Source organism: Centruroides sculpturatus, unplaced genomic scaffold (assembly GCF_000671375.1).
Source record: "Centruroides sculpturatus isolate CEXI.00-Female unplaced genomic scaffold, Cexi_2.0 scaffold358, whole genome shotgun sequence".
NCBI classification, from domain to species: domain Eukaryota; kingdom Metazoa; phylum Arthropoda; class Arachnida; order Scorpiones; family Buthidae; genus Centruroides; species Centruroides sculpturatus.
In genome coordinates, this window is record NW_019384588.1 from 577,783 (window position 1) to 592,826 (window position 15,044).

The 15,044-nt window shown below is 30.4% G+C and overlaps 2 protein-coding genes across 2 annotated transcripts in view; one reads left to right on the forward strand and one right to left on the reverse strand.

Moving 5' to 3' along the window:
* Nucleotides 1–1,625, forward strand: part of LOC111624690 (repressor of RNA polymerase III transcription MAF1 homolog) — a 35,980-nt gene extending 34,355 nt beyond the window's left edge. The window contains exons 6-7 of the mRNA XM_023367598.1: nt 18–107; nt 182–1,625. Of these exons, the coding sequence (XP_023223366.1) occupies nt 18–107; nt 182–206 (115 nt within the window). The 3' untranslated portion in view covers nt 207–1,625. The remainder of the gene's footprint in view (nt 1–17; nt 108–181) is intronic.
* A 139-nt stretch (nt 1,626–1,764) lies between these two features.
* The window catches only part of LOC111624689 (ubiquitin carboxyl-terminal hydrolase CYLD-like), a 46,594-nt gene continuing 33,314 nt past the window's right edge, over nt 1,765–15,044 (reverse strand). Inside the window, exons 5-18 of the mRNA XM_023367597.1 lie at nt 8,695–8,903; nt 8,417–8,549; nt 7,899–7,985; nt 7,452–7,712; nt 7,109–7,374; nt 6,877–7,021; nt 6,546–6,810; nt 6,344–6,435; nt 3,394–3,460; nt 3,187–3,307; nt 3,003–3,111; nt 2,807–2,922; nt 2,519–2,735; nt 1,765–2,440 (exon numbers count right to left, since the gene is read on the reverse strand). Of these exons, the coding sequence (XP_023223365.1) occupies nt 2,250–2,440; nt 2,519–2,735; nt 2,807–2,922; nt 3,003–3,111; nt 3,187–3,307; nt 3,394–3,460; nt 6,344–6,435; nt 6,546–6,810; nt 6,877–7,021; nt 7,109–7,374; nt 7,452–7,712; nt 7,899–7,985; nt 8,417–8,549; nt 8,695–8,903 (2,279 nt within the window). The 3' untranslated portion in view covers nt 1,765–2,249. The remainder of the gene's footprint in view (nt 2,441–2,518; nt 2,736–2,806; nt 2,923–3,002; nt 3,112–3,186; nt 3,308–3,393; nt 3,461–6,343; nt 6,436–6,545; nt 6,811–6,876; nt 7,022–7,108; nt 7,375–7,451; nt 7,713–7,898; nt 7,986–8,416; nt 8,550–8,694; nt 8,904–15,044) is intronic.

Here is a 15,044-nt window from a genome sequence, read left to right on the forward strand (position 1 = left end):
AATTAATTCATTAATAGTTTGAATAGCATGGAATATTGTGGAACTGATTCTGGAATTGGACAAGAATTAAGTATGGATATGGATGAAGAAACAGACATGCCTCCTAAGTTAATAATTTTGAATTATAGTAAATTATTAATAATATAAAAATAATGTAATAATGTTTAATTATATTTAACAGGGAACAAATGGCATTAGTATACTGAAGAATTGCATTTGATTCTGATTGAAGCTCTCTCTCTACATATTGATTTTCAGCATTCATTGTATAGTATCATAATATCATTGTATAGAGTATTTCAATCTGTTTTTAAACTTTATTTTCTTAGAAAAAAAGTTTAATATTAGTTTCTACCAAAAAAAATACTATTTCACATTTTAATCAAAAGACATTTTAAAATTTTAAGCATTAAAAATGCCAAAATGTATTAAATTTATTTTTAATCAAACTTTAGTAATTAGATTTTTTGTTAATAGTTATTTAAAATTGAAAAAACAGTCATATTATTGCATATCTATGTATACATATACACTAATTGTATAGAACAATGTTTCTAAACCTTTGTCCGAGACCAGCAAACTTTTGTAAATTTTTACTTTAGATATTGCATGACTAGCCCAATAACAATGATATAATTTATCTTCAAGAAAAATATACTGAAATTAGATTGCTTTAGATTTATCTTTCAAATAAAGTGGAAATGATAATTTCAGTTTTATGCTGGTCCTTTGCTTAGTAGTTCAGAAACACTGATATAGAGAATTAGATTTAAAAGATTTTTCATAAAATGAAAAATAAATTAACACTACTTAAGAATTTTAATTTTAAATAATCTCAGAAAACTAACTAACTCTATGCAATTTATTTAACATACTAATCTATACTCTAAAATGTTAGGTTTGATTTCATATTACTATACATTTAAAAATTTATCATAAACATTCAAATATTTATTCATAGTGTAAAAATCATTTATCTGATACATAGAAATATTATTTGTAATGGATTGTTTATATGTTTTAATATATTTATATAATAATCAGCAGAATTTATTAGAAGAATATAATAAAATACAAATTTTCTGCTTTTGTTTCAAGCTTTTTTTTCCATCGTGAAAATAATGTTTATAATTATCAAATCTGCAATTTAGTCAGCCTTCCGAGGCATCATTGATCTCACCAAACTGCACCAGTTGTGTCGAACACTCCTCCTTCGAATGTTTAAAATCTCAGTAAGACAAACCAGTTTGGAGACATTTTAATTAGTGCCTATTTTAACAATCATTATCCTCACCTATTCAATATCCATGAATTTTATATATTGCTTCTCTATGTTGTACAATTTGCTGTAAGCTGTTAACATGAACAGAGTACAAAATATCATTGATGTCTTAGATTGTTGTATTCCATCTGTATTTTCTGTTTTAAATAATAGTTTTAATTGTGGAAAATAACACCTTTGTACGTTAATGTATCTATTTTGACTTGTTGATTCTTAAATAAATTACACAATTATAATTCAATAATTTTTGTAAGTGAATTTAATTCTTGATTCTTTTATATATAGATTTTACAGCGAATCATTTTATTCTATTTATTTATCAACATGAAAAAGATGATCTTCATGATGTTGCTAAGAATTGAATTTCTTTTTTCTTTTCAAAAGGAATGTATAAATTCAATTTTAAAACAAGTCAGTTTTAAAAATTAACACTATTTTCCAACAAAACTTTATACAACACAACAACCTTTTTTATATATATATATATATATAATATATATGTATAATATTTGTAACCAATCATATACATAATATGAAACTACAGTGTTTTTTCAGCTAAACTTCTATTTAATTCTATGTACTTGAGTGTTTACTTTATTGTAATAAATAGAGTGCAAACCAAATATTTTGCTATTTGATTTTTTTTCTTTTAAGATTAAGTAGCATTTCTGCAAATCAGAGTCAAACATTTGCTATTTTTTCAAATTTTAAAGCGGATGGTGACTACAGAAGCTCATGTTATGGAAAGTGAATCAATGCAATAAATCACATAGTAAAAAATTATTTAAATAAATTGTACCATTGAAAACAAACATGATGATATGGGAATGTTCCCATCTAAATTATCACACGTGATTTGGACGTCTCGAACTGAGCTGTCACCGGTAACCGGGATGCCTGCCGTTGAGTTTGCCAATAAACTGGACGACATATCTTTACTTTTTTCCTGAACAATAGTCGGTTGGAGTTATCGATACATCATTATATCGGGGCTTTGATACATGCACATGTAAGCGTCACACAATAGACGCCTAGCTATTTCTGGGAGCACCTTATCATCTTTTGTCAATAAAAGAAAATTCATTCCCTCTTCCGAGAGCCACCACTGTAGATCTGGGAATGGGATGACTTCTGGGATATTATAACCGTTCTGTTCGCCTGAATCATCAACATAAAAATGAATTTTAAAAATTACATCTATAGTAATATTATGTATAAAATGTACTTGAGTTTTACCTTTCCTGTCGGCCATACTATCAAAAAAGCACCAGGGAGCATCCGGTCCACTGCCACATTTAACAAAACAAACATAATGACTTGTTTCTATACACACTACAGCAAATAACTCCATGTACACTCTCGGAACGGGCATGTGATCTTTCAACATTTTGAATTCTGGCGGGATTTTCAATTTAGTACTTTTATGCCTCAAACGCTTTTTATGACTGTGGCTCTGTTTGGAGAACCATATGTTATTTGGATAAAATATAAGATGAATTAAAGATTTTAGAAAAATATTCTTACTTTGTCCATGCACTTTTGACAGAATGCAATCGTATCTAGCCCGTCGCCAAAATGACCAAAACATTCTTTACATTCGCATTCTGCAACTTGTCCGCACACCGTACATTGTCTAGGAGCTAATATTTTAATATTATCAACTAATAGAAAGTGAAAATTTTTTCCCCAAATTAATATCTTATTAATAAACAAAACTTACAATCTTCTAAAACGTCCGTAATATCTAAATAAAGGCTTGGAATTATCCTAGGATACATTTTAAACTGTTTTCCAAACCTCGGCATTTGTATGAGAAGGCAAGGTGGTACCTATTTAAAAACAAGTAATATGCTTATTTATTTTTAATTTTCTTTAAATTATTATAAACAGTGTATAAAACTTACTTCTTGTAGTTTAATATCTGAAGCAAGAAAAGATTGGTCAAATAGATGCTGAACAGTTGGCAACAATAATTTATCATCTTTTTCTACAAAAAGTTGATAGAAATAAGACTCTTGACCTGAACTAAAAAAGAAAAAAAAAAATTAAATTATCAACTTATACACTTACTTAAATTAAGACAGATCATAAATATTTGAGTTTTTAACTACCTTAATTTTAAGAATGGATCAGCCTTAAGAATCTGGTTTAGGAGTGAATTAAGAAATTCTTCAGGATCTAATAAAATAAAATCAATTTTAGTATAAAACTTCTAAAACAAGATTTTTAAAAATAATGTTAATATTTACTATTTTATGTCAACTTTTTAAAATTAACCTTCTAAATTCATTAACTGAATTTTTAAAATGGCTTAAAATTAGAAAAATATGTTTTCTTTGTATAATTTTTGATGCTACTACTGTAATTATTATCACATTTATAAATAAATTGCAATTGCAAAATATATACATGGTTATCGATTTACTTCATTTTTTTATAAATAATATGTACTGTACATGTTTATCAACTGCAAATATCTAAAAATGTTCAGTTCATAAATTAACAGATGTATAATGTTTTCAATTTTGTTTTTTCAGTTGCAAATTAAAAACAACACTTATTTTGTAGATAAATAGCCACATTAGAGAAATTATAATGTGTTGCACAAACAGTACAATCTTGGTAATCTGCCATTTGCTAGTTCCATATATCCAGTAATCCAATACTATGAGGCATGTCCGGAAAGTAAGTACCGTTTCATTTTACTGCCACTGCAGCAGTAGTATCTCAGTTCAGCGCCTGCGCACACGTGTCTCTGGTTGATTGTCAGTCCAGTGACACCATTAAAGTACGTGTTAGTGAGCGTTCAAAATGTCTAAGATGATTGCCAATCCCATTGACCGTGAAGTGCGTTCTGTAATACAGTTTTTGAACGCAAAGAATGTTAAGCCAGTTGAAATTCATCGTCAACTTGTAGAGATTTATGGTGAAAATGTAATGAGTGATGGAATGGTGAGAAAGTGGGTTCGACAATTCAATGCTAGACGCACCAATGTTCATGATGAAGCATGGAGTGACCAGCCTTCTGTTGTCAATGATGGTTTGGTTGCAAAAGTGAATGAGAAAATTCTTGAAAACAGACGGTTCACAATAAGATTGCTTTGTGATGAGTTTCCACAAATTTCAAAAACTGTTGCATGAGATTGTCACAAATCAATGTTCAGCAGTGGCTGTCTTCACTGGTGGCATCTTTCTTTGAAGAAGGTATAGAGAAGTTGGTTTCCCGGTATGACAAATGTCTGAACAATGGTGGTAACTATGTAGAAAAATAGTTTCCAACATGCTCTTTCATGTAAAAATAAATTTTGTTTTGAAATTAAGATTTTTTATGTGAGTTTTTCCAAAACAGTACTTACTTTCCGGACACACCTCGTATTTGACCCTTGGATATTCTAGCAGTGTTGTCAAGTTGTAGCCAAGCTTTCACTAGTTCAAACTCCAGTTTTCACTAAATTTGAACATCTTGCTGTTAATATTGTGCCCAGGCTCAGACTTGATAGCTGAAGCTTGATATCGTATTCTGTACAATGTCAGGTGTGGAATCAACTTGATGATTTGTTAATAGTTGCTGTCAAATTCATTTGTGCGCTAAAATATTTCCATTATGTCAATTGTATTCATATTTAATCACATTTTCATTGTGTTTAAATCATTAATTCATCAACATGTATGAACTTCCATTAAACTGACAATCTCCTTAATTTGGCATTACCAAGATTGTACTGTATATTTATATAGACAGAATACTCTAAGTTGAAATGTATGTCCAATTCGTTAAAGTATTTTTGTACAAATTGCATTTACATTTTATATATCATTTTTAAGCTTACAAGTTAGTTGATGTAGATGAGTCCAACTGCATCTATTTTGTTATTTATTTTCATTTAAAGTAATATGCAAAAATGTGCCCAATTTCACTCTTCTATTGCTGCTCCTCCCTGCCAGGGCACACAATAGCTAGGCTATAGTCAAGTGGACCACAGAAAAATTTTAGCATGCTTAGTAAGCATACAATTTGGCAGATTTTTTTTGTAAATATTGGTAAAATATATATAAATATAAATATGGTTAAGTCTTATGAAGTATAAGTTACCTCCGATTTAGGAAAAGCAAATGTTTTGGAACAACATACTGTAGCATTGTTAATTATTGTATGTCAAAAATGGCTAACAAAGCACATCAAAGAAAAGCAGTTCTTCGAAAACAAATTCTTTCGAAGAACCTTTATATTTTTTTTTGTTTTAACATATTGTAATGTATTTTTAATTTTATGTTATTAATGAAAAGACTATTGTAAAATTTTAGTCAGGAAACAGACATTTCTTTTGAATAAAATGGTGCCTAAGTGAAGAACTCTTACAGATAGATGTAGAATAAACAAAATCTGCATTCAATTATGTCGTCGACAAGTATTCATTTCCATGTGCAAATCAATTATGAAGGTATTTACAGGATTATTCAAATATTTTTGGAGAAAAGCTTAACATAATGAATGGACATACGAACACATGTTTGTTAATATAAGGGTAAATGACGTCATCACTAGTTAGTTGGTCATTCTCTAATCCACTCTCTAAGATCAGTGAGTCTGGTACAACTGGTATATCATTGAACAACTCATCTTAGCAGTGAAACTCATAAGCATCTCCAAACAGATCCTTACTCTTTATTAGTATTGACCAGGCCATACTCGAATCTGCATCCATCTATATAGAATACACTAAGGTGATATCTATTTTTAAGTCATTAAAGTATTAATGTTGTATATTCAGAAATTTTATAAGTTTTATATAAATAAATTTATTTGTTTCTCTTATTTTCTCTATTTGTAATTTAGTAATTTTTCACAGCAAATATTTTGCTAGGTACAACTATGCTGGCTAATGTAATGAATAAAAGTGCACTTAACTAAATAAATTAATTAAATATCCAAGTTTTATAGCTGTGGGAATGCCTCTCTAAATAACAAATTAAAAATTACTGGGTAGAAGTAAAATATTAAACTTGCTATATTTAAAATTATTATTTATATACACTATTTTACAGAAAAATCATGCTTACCCTTTTCTTCAGTTGTCAAACCACTTACAGAGCTCAATTTATCTAGTAACTTCCTTAACTTCATTACTCTATCTGCACGCACATAAAAGTTTCTAATACAATAAATATTTTCATAAATTTATGGAAAATAATTATCTTTGATAATAGTAAATATGAAAATTAGTAATTTGTTTCACTTCCAAAAATGAAGAAAACTACTTACGCTCTTAAAGGGTTAACGATTTCTTCTTTCAAGACACATTGGACTTCGTCGTACTCGACAATATCATCTTTGTTTCGGGGTCTATGCAATAACGAATCGAACACACTAGTACAAGAAAACATTGCAAATAATGTTGCATCTAAGTAACAGGAATTATGATGCCCCTGGATGCCTTTACTTTTACCATATAATTGCTTTAAATCATCAGGATTACAAAGTGGCGGAACATCACCACTTACTGAAGGGCAATCTATACTTCCAAAAACTAGAAATACAAAATATTAATTTGTTTTTGAAATTTAAAATACACTTATGTTTAAAATTTTCTTACCAGCACTTTTACGTCTTTCTGTATCAAGAAAGCGGCCATCTTTTCGACACTGGTTTAGATGAACGAAAAAGGCCTTTCGTGGAGGGCAGGTAAAATACCTTTTTCCACCAAATGTTCCATCCGTACAGCAGGAACTTTCCTCTTCCTAAAATTAAAAAAAAAAAAAAAAAAATTACAAAAGTTTCAAGAGTTATTTTCAAAAATTCAACTCGAGTGAATTTTATTAATTTACCATTTCTATACCAGCAACTAATTTATTATTATTCTGCCCTTCTCCAATTCTTCCTATCCATTTAATAACTCCATAACAAGGAACACCATTAATGGCAACTTCTACTACTGACCCCACTTCTAAATCGGACGAATATTCCAACTTTCCAGAATTGGTTTCGTTAGACGACTTAATACCTTTTTTCACTTGATGAGAAGCATTGATTATGTTCGAACAGCTATTTGTATCATCCACTCTAGTTATTCCAATCTTGGGTGTAGATTTACCTAAGATAATTTGCTTTATTTAGATTATTTAAATCATAAAATGATTACAAAAAATGAACTATAATATAAATTCTTACTCTTTTCACTTAACATTTCATACAATGGATTAACTGATGGAGTAGAATTGGATATATTGTTTTCGTTTAGAAGTATATTTGAATAGTTAGGCAACGATTCCGACGAAGGTGGGGTTGATGGTAACAGAGAGTCATATGAAATGAGATGACTTATCTCCGAAATGTCATTTGGCACCGACAGTCCTTTCCTCACTGCTCCGGGACTTCCCGCCGATAAACATGAGCCGCATTTTGAAATGACCGGCAAACTATTTTCCTCACCTGAATTAACATAATTTTAGATAAGAATTTAATAACACAACTGTTTGATTATCCTTTCAATCAAAATTATAATAAATCATCTAATTAAAAAACTTTTAAAAGCATTGTCAGCTTAATAGAACAACAAAATATATTATATAAATTCAACAAACAAATATATAATTTATAAAATACTAAATTATATACCTAATCCATATTTCTCTACACGTTCATTTGCTTGAGATTCAGAAATTTTTTTCTTTCTCCTCGGCCTGGGCGGTGTGCCAGATGTTTCTACCAAAATAATCAAGGTTAGGACTTGTGGTTATATTAATAATTTTTATTTTGACATAAAAAAATAAATTACAATATCCATCATAAGTTCAAATTCAATGCAAAAACCAATTTTAAAATTGATTCTATTATAAGATAAGGAGAAAGGAGAAAAGTCAAAACATTTTTTCATCAATTGTTAAGTTAGAAAATATCCTAATAAAAAAATAAAAATGTGAATTCTTTTTCTTTAACTTTTAATTTACTGTATTATTCTTATTTCTAGTGATTTATTTTTCTTACTAAATAAAACTTTTTAACTTTACTTATTTTGTAAAACTATCTTTAAAGGCAAAAATTATTTAAATTTTCAATAATGACTTGATAGTCTATTAAACTTTCAAAAGTCAATTAAAATATCAATACTTTTCTTAGTTTTATCAATTACAAACCTTGTAACTTATCTCCTAAAAAGTCATCGGCTTTCATCAGTCCAATTATAGGTACCAAAGACGCATGATTCAACTTGGCTTCAAATAGCTGATAATCATTGTACTTTCCAGTTCCCGTACCTACCGGATTATCCTAGATAATAAATTTGATTCCACAATCAACACAAACAGGATTGAATTTTATCAAGTTTTTGTTTTCATTTCTTTTGTGTTGTTTGCCATGAACAAAATTACTTGTTTAATAATTGGAGAACCTTCCAGATATTCTGGTGACTTACAAATTCAACTCCCACCATCCAGTCGGAACCCACGTCCGGCAATTTACCCAACCATCTGACCTCTCCGTACTCGGGTCCCGTGTCGCTTATCCAGACCACCCTGTCTCCGAACTTCAGAGGCGGAGGCGGCGTCCCCGCGGAACAGACAGCCTCGAGAGGGATGGGTTGAGGTTTTGAAGCGGTTCCCGAAGCTCCCGAATTAGGCGAACCTGTTTCGGGATAAATTCCTGATTAATTTTTATTACTTAACAACCACTTATTCTTCCACCTTTCTTATAAATAATTTAGCATGCTACTTAGTACAGTAGGCTCAAACTTTCAGGAAGCAAAAAACAAAAATTCCACAGACCATAGCAGCTTAATGCCTATGGAAAAAAAAAGAATCATAATCGACACCTGCACACCGCACTTATCTATCTCAATCAATCATATAAAATCGGTGGGATTAAAATACACTTAAAGTTGCAAGAACGACTGAAAACCTAAGGAAAAAAAAACGAAAAAAACCCGTTCACGCACTGATAATCATAAAACCAAAGTTCTGTATTGTGGTTCAGTGACCCACGACGCTTAAAAATACTTTTAAAAACGAATAAAAACAAGCACCTTGGCTGTATACTAACACTAGGCATTAAAGGAGAATCGCCAGTTATCGAGCGACAGTTAACGCAATGACGACGATAAGCAAAATGCTACTCACATGGCAAGTACACTTCGGATAGAGGATATCCGTATTTCTTCTTAACGCATATGCAGTCCATGAAGTTGTCATCAAGTGTCAAAGTACATGGTCCGGCTGTCACTATGCGACATACCGTTGGACGTTGACTCGACTGGGACTCTTAACTATATGCGCTCTACAACCGTTGTGCGGCGAACGAAGTAACGGGCATCGGGCCAAGCGTCAAAACTCGTACATAAAAGAAGCACCGGATGGGATGTGACGTCTACTTCGAATATATATCGTATATAAATACATTTGCCGATTTAAAATGGCCGAAAGAGGGGGTGGAAAAACCCGTCTGGTGCAAAAACTATCGACCTGTGTCGCAATGAGTGCCACATCGGGAACGAACCCTTTCCTTCGCTATAAAACCAGTAGATTTCGAAGTAAGCAAAATTCGAATTTAGTAGAAAGATGAGAGCCGAATTAAACATTTTAAAAAACGTATACGGAATAAATGAGTGGAACGACAACTGATAAAAATACCAACGATTGATTTCCTATTCTTCTCTGCCAACACGGTACAAGAGTGGGAGAAAAAGGAACGGAAAGGTTAAAGAAAAAACGACTAGATGCGATCTTGTTAGAGATTTTCCATCGTGCGCCGATTGCCATTTAGTTTTCTAAAAATAAAGAACTTGAATGAGGTACAACTCGCTGAATAAAAGATAAACGAAAGTCACTTCTCCCTTACATAAAACGCTAACGTTTTCGCTTATCTTCTCCATTTTTTAAAAATATAATCTTTCATAAATCCGTTTATATTAACAAACGGTTAAATATCGGAGCATTTTTTAAAATAATCTCTGAATCACACGACCGAAACGGCTTTTAAAAATAGAAAACCAAACAGAACAGAAAGAGTATTTTTCTGTTTCTCTTTTTAAAACCTATTCCTGTACGGTTAACTCGGATAATTGTTTTAATTTCTATTTAGTCACGCTTATTAGATCATCGTTAAAAAGAGTAGATTGACTTATAATTAATTAATCAATCCTTTTTATTGATATTTAAGCTGTATGCCACTCCTGAAAGAATCTCGCGATGGCCCTTTCAAAATCCAATAAGAGGAGGGGATTGCGCCGGAATCACGGAACCCGTAAAATGCTGACTTACTCTAAACAAGAAAATCGTGACTGACATTACACAAACTGATGAATCGTGTCACGAACTACTTTCGCTGTTTAACTTTGGGAGAACACAAAGGAGGATACGCGATCGATATTCAGATGAGATAGTTTCATTGAAGTTACTTTCGTATACGCTTTTTGAAACTATCTTATCCATCCTCCTTGTGTCTAAAATAGCTCAAGGTATAACTTTAACAGAGGAAAAATCGACACTGCATGACAAAATAATAATAATTACTCAATATGGCAACTACAAAACTTTCGTCCTCGTTCGTTTCGAAACGAATGACTCGAACTACTGGTTAAAGTGTTTACGTGTCACGATTTTCTAATACAACCCCGGGTTATGATTCCTAAATATTTTTATTTTAAAATATCCTTATATACAGATTTAGTACACGGCACGTGCTTCGAAAGGCTGATAAGAAAGGAAAAAAGAGAGAGAGAGAGAGAAAATCCATCTCGCTAATCCGAGTCAAATATTAAGAAGCCGAAGAAAGGCGGAGTAATAACCAACAAAATCATGTGTGAAAGAGGTTTTCCATCTTCCGGAGAGATTGAACGTACTGAAAATAACTTCTGATCCTGTACCGAAGTCAAAGGAATTATTGAAAGTATCGAAACTTCTTCCATTATCACTTCGACTATAATAAAAAAAAAAGAGGAGGGAAGGGAGAGTAATATTCTATTGCAATAGCTTAAAAATGAAGTTTAAACTATCGATTTTTAGAAAGTTTTACATGCGAAATGACAAAGGTCGGTTCGAAAAAGTGTCACATTATTATACGAGATGTCGTCCCACTTGCATCTCGATTGTAACAATGCCGAACTATAGAAAGTAGGAATTGTCTCAGACATTCGTCGCCATTCCAAAATTTATCGATTCTAAGCATCAGACACCATTGACCTTGACGTGTAGACATGCTTTCCGTTCTTTCGACTTTTTTACTACATAAAAAAATTATATTAATTAATAATATATATATATATATATATACGGGTACTATGACTGTAGCAACAAACAAATTTTCTTTCTCCATCCTTCAATTGTAACTTGACTAAGAAGAAGAACGTATATAATTTTCCATTACCAAATACGAAACATGTCAAATTTGATTCGAATTTCAATTTCGTGTTATAATGTTACATGACGTGGTATTAGATTAAAAGTGTTTTAAAGTCTTGAATCAGTCTACAATCTTCAAAACGCAATAGAACACGATTTTTACATGCTCTACTTTCGCATACATTTAGGCCTATATATATTTAAAGTGATCAAACAAAAAACTGCGTGCAGTTTTCTTTTTTTTTATAAAAAAAAATAGACAGAATTGTCATAAATTTAAAAATTCCCAGAAAGTTTATAACCAGCCAAAATAGGTTATTAAAAAAGTCCCTTTAACCGTGACCCAGTTCTAATCCAGATTATAAACCCCCTTCCGCAATCGCGAGGGTCAACGAATGGTCACGTGTCGACAACGAAAGCACGCAAACGATAAATAAGAAAAAGAATAATAAAAATCCACGATGCAGTAGTATGAATAACGATTCGAAGAGAGCAATACTCACGGAATATCAATCCTAATGGCATGGCATGGCATGAGCGCGGTTACTCGAAAACAGGTAAACTTTGACGACGGACAAAACTAGCTTCCGCGACTGTCACGTGACCGCAGCTATCCCTTTAAACGGTACGAACTAAATGAAAACCAGATGTATCAAGCAGAGATTGTTGCCGGAGAGAATTACGTAAGGTAATTTCGTCACAAGTAAGGTGGAGTCTTACGGCAGACCAAGGTAAAATCAACCTCTTGTCATGCATGTAATGAAAGACACGAATAATAAATAGCCTTATATAGTAAGAATAAGTTTTAAATTCGTGTTAAAATCTTTACATTTGAACAATCGATATATATTAACACGTTAAAGACAAATTAAAATGGGAAAAATATATATATATATTTAAAATATACTAAATAATTTTCATAATTGGGATTTTTTGTGTTAAACGTTCGTATTATATATACTGTTTTTCAAAATTTGAATAATAATAATAATAATAATTTAGGATTAAAATGAAATATTTATATTATACTAAACAGATTTTAAAATAGCTGACAATGTTTTGAAATATGATAAATGAGTTGTGATTCGTGGATTTTAAAAATCGAAATCGACATCCGTTCAGCTATTTGCTAATTTAAAAATTTGAATTAACGGCCATTTAAAAAAAAATTTTTAGCCGTTATTTTATTTATTTCTTTTCTTAAATCTTTCCTTCGAATGAAACAAAGCGTAAATTAAACAATTTTCTTTTAACAATTAAAATGAATTAGGTGTTCACCTAAAGTTTCGCAAGGATAAAATAAAACAATATAAGATCATTCTTCCTTTCCCGAGAAGGAAATGCACGGGTTTAACAAAAGTTTATTTATTTTTTTTTAGTTTTAATACAATTGATAAAATAATAAATATTTCATAAGAGACATTTGTAAAGTTATAATTAACGGGTGAAATGACGCATAAACTAATATTAATTATTTGAACACACACATACACACACAAAAACTTTTTTGAAATTACACAAAAAATAAAATATAAAAAGCATTTAAGTAAATAATACTAATTCATTTTAATTCATAAGTTACTCATGAAAAATATTTAACTGAATTTTATAAAATGTCAAGAGGTGCAAAATACTCGTAATTTCAAAATCTTAACAGGTCGCAGTGCGACAAGAAACTACAATGTATATTTTAAATCGACAGTACTCCAAAATTCTATCCATTATGTTTTCATACTGTGAAAAGCTAAGCTGTGACTTAAATTATAAAGAAACGTTAAAAAGACGCATCTATCCCACATGAGAAACGACAGTTTGTGTTCATTGATATCTGTCAAACTTACAAAATGGCGACAGCGACAGCCGGTATGATCATGTGACTTGGACGTTTGCCAGATAGTAGACCACATTTTAAACTAAGGATCTGGACGAAATGAGAATAATTCGCCTGGTTATATTTAAAACCCGGCAATAAAATTCGAAAAAAAAAAGAAATTATATGTATGTATATAATTTAGCAATTAGACCAAAACTAAGTACAAAAATTAAATGCACTATTTACTATAAATTAAGGATTTTTGATTCATAGAATGATTCAAAAAAATTCGACGACGGGACGTGATAAATGAACATGTTGCTAAAGAAGAAGAAAAAAAGACTAAATGACAGATCTTGAGGGGGGAAATGGCATCATTTAAAAAACGAAGCGTGATTATTTTCTTAATTATTAATTTAATATGCAAATAGAAAAAATTCGCAATTAATAGAAAGCGACTTCGAAAAATCGTGTTACTATTTACGAGAATACGTTCACCTTTAGACGTATCCGAAAATAGCATTTGCAGAACACAAATGTGTACAGATACTTACAGGTGTTACACCAGAACTTGAGCATGCAAGGTATATATGATAATTTATGGGAAGATGTAACTATCGTAGCTCTGTTGGACCACATAAAAATTATCGTTAGGGAGTATTTCCTCAAAATCAGGAATATTTTACTTTACCGATTGCCTAGATGTTCAGGACATTGCTGGGCATGCTGTGAGGTCACAGAATATTGATTAATGTTCAGTTTCCCGCCACAGCTAAAGACTGGCGCTCTGTCCATCGTAGAGTACTAAGACATAGGCTTATTGTTATCAATAAGTATATTAATAAATAAATTTTAAATTAAAAATCTTAAATATTCTCATTTTATTCATAAAAATGTATCGAGTTCGATGAAATTTTCACAAAAAATAAATGGATTGAAAGAAAACGTAAAACCAAATTCATAAAACGCACTTTATATTATCAGGGGAAATAATTGTATTTTCCTGATTTAATGCAGATTTTTTTCCCAATAAAATATCGTTAATTAATCATTAATTTAGTAAAATATTTTTAAATTAAAATTTTTAACAGCAAAATATTTAAAAAAAAAACTGAATTTTGAATATTTTCAAATATAAAATATTTCAATTTTGTAAAAATTAATATGATATGTAATAAATAATATAACTGGTACCTAATATAATGAATCAATTGATCAAATAGCATTTCTACTTATTGCCTAGAGGTCCAAAATCTTTTCTATTCCTCATTGATTGATAACATAATAGTAGCTATTCAAAATGGACATTCAATTAGTTCAATAAAATATAAGCTTTTTGCAGCATTAAATAATTAAAAAATAATGAAAAAAGCTACAAATATTGAAACAGGTAATACATTGTATACATTTAAGCAAATATTTAAGTCTAATATTTTATCAAAGATATCAATAATAGAATAACAACATACTTACATATTAAAGAAACTTTAAAATGCATGTATAATGGATGAAATTTAGCTTACAGGACATACCAGTTTTCAATTGTTTTTAATTTGAAACTTCTTTTGAAATTGTTTTAAAAATTTAAAAATATAAAAAATAAAATTATTTATATAT